Source organism: Crocodylus porosus, unplaced genomic scaffold (genome assembly GCF_001723895.1).
Source record: "Crocodylus porosus isolate Cpor-Errol unplaced genomic scaffold, CroPor_comp1, whole genome shotgun sequence".
Lineage (NCBI taxonomy): Eukaryota > Metazoa > Chordata > Crocodylia > Crocodylidae > Crocodylus > Crocodylus porosus.
In genome coordinates, this window is record NW_017728886.1 from 196,337,565 (window position 1) to 196,343,564 (window position 6,000).

Below are 6,000 nucleotides of genomic sequence, written 5' to 3' on the forward strand. Positions count from 1 at the left end.
GCTCTCCAGCCAGGAGGCATGACAGAGCTGCTCCCTGGGCCACTCATTAATTGACTGCCTACCCTCTCCCCTTCCTGGCAGTTGGCAGCTCTTGAAAAGCAGCAACTGCCACAGATGTCTCCAAAAGCCCCACTGCAGGAGAATAGTTACTGCTCCTTGCACTACTCTGGGCCAACCCAGAGCAGCCTGCCTCACCGCACACTTCTTTGGGTCAACCCACAGCAATGGGGGGTGCAGCAGGGGCATTCCTTCATGGGGAGAACCCCCTTCACTGCAAGAGAATTCACACACCATCAGGAGGCTGATTGGCAGGAGAGGGGTTAATTTTCCTGTACAGGATTTCCCCAGGGCTTCTCCTAGCACAAGTGCAACATCTGTGTCTGGCCCAAATTTCTCTTATAACCAGTACATGTAAGCCACATCCAGATGTGCATGGATGTTTGGTTCCATGGGGACAACTAGTGGCAGCACACCTTGTAATGCACCTCCAGTGTCCAAGATTTCATTCTACAGCATTATAGTAAATAGACATACTTGTGAAATAGCTCAGCAAATCAAACACAGTGGTTTCATGAATGGACTTATTGTATCAGTGGGATACAGAGATGAAAGGAAATGCTAGCGCTAGCATGTCCAAGAAAGGATGTATTACCTTGGCAGGCTTGGAATGAAATCAGGTACTTTTTTTTAACTTGCAGGAGAGCCACACAGAAGAGCATGAAGGTGAAGAGCAGGTTCATGAACAGCCCCCACAGCAAGAAGAGTACTGATCCGTCCAACATCTTTGACATTTTTCATTTTGTGTGGGAACTTTCTTCTGGAGAATGGAACATGTGTGGCCTCAAACTTGAAACCAGTCACTCCCAGTCTGCCATTAACGTTTATGTACCGTAGTGAGTGCCAGCCAGCCACTGCATTCTGTACCCATACTTTGCCAAGATGCATTTTGCAGAAGTCTCCTTTCAGTGTATCTACCCAAGAGGTCGTAGGGCTACATCACCTACTGTACATCACTGCAACTTCACCACTTGGCTGCTTGAGATTTGTTCTGCTTTTTAAAAATATATATATTTATTTTTTTCTTTTGTCGTAAGTATGACACATTTGTAATTTGTTCTAACGTATTTATGACATCCCTTGTGGCGAGAAGTACTATACCACTAGATGTGCATCTCACTTGGTTCATTCAAGTATATCTGCCTTGGAGCAAAAATTTGGTCAGATAATTGGAAAAAAGGAGACAGCAGAAGTGATATTTAAGCTATCATGATGAGGTGTATTGTGGAGGGGGAAAGCTTATGTTACTCGCATTGTTCCCATCCTGTAGTTATAAAACAAAAGACAAGGCAACATTTTCCTTAGTAAAGATTTAAAAAATCCTTGAGTGTTTTCTACACCAAAGCATGTTAGAAAGCTGCACGATGTGTTTCTATTTCCGGAAGATACATGTCCACTTAACTGTTTGAAAGTCCTTTCAGTTTCCCTGCTTCTTCCTTCTTAAGGTCACCTATTTATTTTTCTCTTTCTCCTGCTTCAGCTCTGTATCTACAGAGCTCACTGCTGATTCAGGAGACCAATCTCTTCCCCACCAAAACTGCATCTGCAGAACATCATCTCTGGCCTTGCATTCTGCCTCTCACCCTTACAAGTGAGGAGCACATCGGTAGGAGTTCCTCTTTCCCAGTCTCCATCCTCTCCTCAGCCATCCATATACAGAACATGAAAATGTCATGACTAGGGCTAGGCATGTCCAAACATTAGCAGCAAGCCTGCTAAAGAACCAGCCCTAGAAACCCTTAAGCAATTCTCCCTTTAATTAAATGATCTGAATACTGACTGAAGACCAATTTTTCCCTTAGATGCTTCAGACTTAGTGCATCAGTTAGAAGCCCTGATGTGCATAAAGAATACATTAGTAGGGAACCACCTGTAAGAGACTAAAACAGGTCAGTAGGCTGGCACGCTGCAAATCTGAACCCGACTCAGTCCCAAAGGTGTTCCTGCAGCAAGCCGTTGATTACAGAGCTTTCTGGACTTTTCAGCTTACCATTGTACATTTAGTTTGTTTCTTCATCACCTTTCTTTTACACTTGGGCTTCCTGGCTTCTGACACTTGATTTCCAACCCCTTTCCCCCTTAAGTGTCAATTTACCACTCTGGTTATTTGATTCAGCAGGCACAAGGAAGTTACATCCCAAACTAAGGTCACTGAAAAACCAAATTAAATCTTTGGAGTGGTTTATCCTTTTTCAGACCTTTATAGAATTACTTTACTGATTAAGCTCCACGTCTAAATTGACAGTTGTAGCGAATGTTTACTTTTAAAACAGATTTGGAAAAAAAATCTTTTGCAGCAAAGTGGCTCTACTTTAAACATGAGAGATCTCTCCTACAGGGTGTCACACCACAGCCAGTGCTATCAAATGTTGGAACAGGTTTTACTATTTCCTCAGCTGTACCCTTAGCTTTGCAGCAGTCCAGTGGGTTTTAAAGTCTTCTGGCTCTGCCCTCAGCATTACTCCCACACTTCCTAAGTGCTGTACCCTGAAATCTAGCACTTCTTGTTACTGTTTTTGGTTTAATTGACTTGTTTGGTTTCAGTTAGAATCTTCTACATAAAGAAATTTTAAAGGAGAACTTTCTAAAAAGGTATATAAATGTATTCACAGACAGAATTCAATAGCCTTGTTTTTAATCGTTTCCTTTTCCAGATACCCTGTTATGTTCTCTCCAGTTCCTGGTGGGTAAAGAATTCAGGATCTGACCATACGCTGTTGTTCATCAGTAGCAGATCATGGTCAGTGATAGAGTCCCACCATTTTTCTATTTCTAAAGGAGCAGCTTTGGAGAGCACTGTAGGAAAAAAGTACTTTGCTTTCTAAAGCTTCAGATTTTTCCCCCTCTCAAATGGTTCTCATCAAGGCAACCCTGCTCTACTTCTTTCAATCAGAAGTACAACAAAATCTGCCTTTTCTCCTCACCTTATAGTATCTATGTAGTATAGCACTTTCACTGCTTCAGATCATAAATTGCAGGGGTGGTAAGTTATCCTCTCAAGGACTTGAGATTCAGTTGTGCTGAGGGGAGAGATACTCTGGAAGGGGAAAGAGTTCACCTCCCTCTGTGGTGAGTAACCCCATTATTCCGTTATGGTTTTAATATGCATTTGTAATTACTTTTACTAAATAGCACACCATAAAGCTTTGGTTATATATTAAATGTAAACTGAAAGGAATGTAAACATATGTATTGTTAATTATAAATAGATAAGTAATGACATAATAGATGCAAAAAGTCTTATTCAGATGTATTGGTATCATTTTACATTACCCACAAATTGTCGCATGGTAGAATAGATTTTTTTTGTCTCTGAATATGTGAATAACTTGACTTGCGTTTATCTTTTTACATATTTAATAAAAAAAATATATGTTAAAATCTGTCTAACTCTACAGACTATTCAAAAGAGTTTAAATTGGTACGTTTCTGTTTTTAAATATATATTAAACAAAAATCATTAATCACCTGTAGGAGAAGAGCAAAAAAGGCAAACAGTTTAAAACAAAATATATAGTTCATTTCTTTAATGTATGAAGGAATTGCTTTTCAAGAACACAGTGATTGTATCACTCTTCCACAGATCATACAATAAGATGAATGGAAATACAAAAAAAATTACGATTTGTCTTTTTGGTCAAGTCTTTCCAATCTCAGACTGCTAAATGTCTAGTTTTGGTTTGGAGGAAAAGCAACAGCAACATTTGAAGAAACTAGCAGGTGCAGAGAAGCTCCAAAAAGGGAATGCTAATAGTGCAAGAAAGATGGGGAAGATCCAAATGGACTTTTGATGGAGAGGCTTAGCATTAAGAATTCCACATCTAAAAATTATTTACATTGACAACAGAAATATTTGCTTTGTGTAGAGGAATACATCAAAGACAACTCCATGGCTCTGACTCCAGACTACAAACAGGTGTTGCATTTGTTCTGGGACAAGGCATGTTATCCCAGGACAAAATGCAGTCATTTATATATCCGTGTCCTTTGTCCCAGGTTAAATCGTAAAAGGTTCATGGGATAAGAAGTACTAACGGTTTATCCTGAGACATTGCGAAGTGTATCTGAACTATTATCCTGCAATTACATCATTGAATCAATGGCAGAAAATTGGATTCCTTTCAGCTGCTCACTAACCCCTGATCAGAAGGGCGGTGTGTGTACACACTGATGCCAGGATATTGCTGTTCCAGAATAAACACGGGCATAATTTGTCCAAGGACAAGTGCAATGTCTGTTCATAGCCTTGGTGTGCTGTAGGAAATGTTCTTCTAATACTTGGTCTAAGCCTCCAGGAATAGGGCTGTAAGTGTATACTTTCCTTCTCAGAAGAGTGAAGGATCAAATCTAAATCATTCCTGACCTTTGCTTCGAGGTTTGCCTTTTTCTTGTCTGAAGCTGTGTGATTGCTTTGAACCCGCAGCATGAGGACAGTTCAGAATGTGCACAAAGCACCCATAGAGATTCTTAGATGAGCAGCTTTCAGTGGGAAAGGAGAGCTTAAAGCCAAAAAGGTGGACAGAAACCTGAATGACCCCCCTGTCCAACCATAAGTTAATTACTTCAGCAAGCTCATTCTTTTGATAGATGCCTTTCACTGGAAAAGTGAGTGAGCAAATCTCTGCTGTTTTACGCTCTACAATGAAAAACATGTACATTTCAATCACATTTTCATTTGAAAATGATTGTGAAAATAACTGTGTCTAGCACAGATGAATGGGGGAAAAGGCATTTATTGAAGGGAAACGAATTTTTCTTCTCCATAATCCTCAGCAGACCTTACAAAAAAAAGTCAATCGGTGATCATGCTGTCCTATGAACAAAAGACATTTTATTCTGTTTTTTTGAATCACAATTAATTTATTTTCCCCAACATCTTCTGACAGTGCAGTATATTTCATTGTACAATGCAATGTACAATACATTATCCACATTTATATTTCAGCTTATCTCTAACAAATCTCATTGATCAAAAAAAAAGATGGACATAACAGTTGTACATGTTACATTCCACACTAAACAATATTATAAGAAATTCATTTATATTACAAATGTGTGGCATGCTTTTATCTATAAAATGTTTATTTTATAGATAAAATAGCTTCTGCCATTTCAAGTTTTATATCTGTGCACCTTGGAATAGTTCACTAAAATACAAAACACCTTATGAAGCCATTCTATGAGCACACATTTCCAACTGTTTATGAATAAAAAGGAAAAGTAGGCTTTTAACCTACACTCCAAATACTTTACTTGAAGTAAAGTACAACCTACTTTTCATTTACAAAAGTATTTTCTAGATATTTCCTATTATATTCCAGAAATTTTCAAAAATATAGGTGTCAAAGCAGGTAAGAAGAACATAGTCTAGTGTATATAGTGTTTGAATTTAGTATACAATTCTGTCAAAGAATGAAGTTTCAGATGTAGTTGAAATTAAACTGTCAAACTTCAGTTTATTAATTACAGGGTGCCTTTCTTGCATCTCTCATTAAATAACCTTTTGACCTGGGGTTAATTTAACAAGGGTGGCTTCAGGCATCATTGGAATCCTGTTCTGGACACCCAGAAGCTCCTTAGTCTTCAAAAAAGCCTTGAGGCAATCAAACCAACATCTTTTGTCTCCATGTAGATTTGGAAGGAAAGGGATTTGTCATTCCATACACTTAAAGAATAAGTTTAACCAAGTCACTGATTCATCCATGGCACACTGGCCAGATAAGCTGCAAACTCATAAATAGATGATACTAGAACACCTGGCTGCCAAATCTAAAAATACAGACCGCTGGAACCCAAACAACATCAAAATTTGGGATTATAGAAAGACCGTTGTGGTCTTCGGCTAAAGCCAGACTATCTCCACCACCCTGGACTCTTGCTGATTCTGGTATGACAGATTGATAAGAGAAGTAAAGCCTAATCAAAATATGTAATATACTTGGA

General features: G+C 38.8%; 1 protein-coding gene across 3 annotated transcripts in view; it reads left to right on the forward strand.

Annotated features, from left to right (window-relative positions):
* MAPRE2 (microtubule associated protein RP/EB family member 2) overlaps positions 1-3,447 on the forward strand; it is a 103,111-nt gene extending 99,664 nt beyond the window's left edge. For all 3 annotated transcript variants that reach the window (XM_019547740.1, XM_019547746.1, XM_019547755.1), the window contains one exon: positions 699-3,447. In XM_019547740.1, the coding sequence (XP_019403285.1) occupies positions 699-770 (72 nt within the window). In that variant the 3' untranslated portion in view covers positions 771-3,447. The remainder of the gene's footprint in view (positions 1-698) is intronic.
* The last annotated feature ends 2,553 nt before the right edge of the window (positions 3,448-6,000 follow it).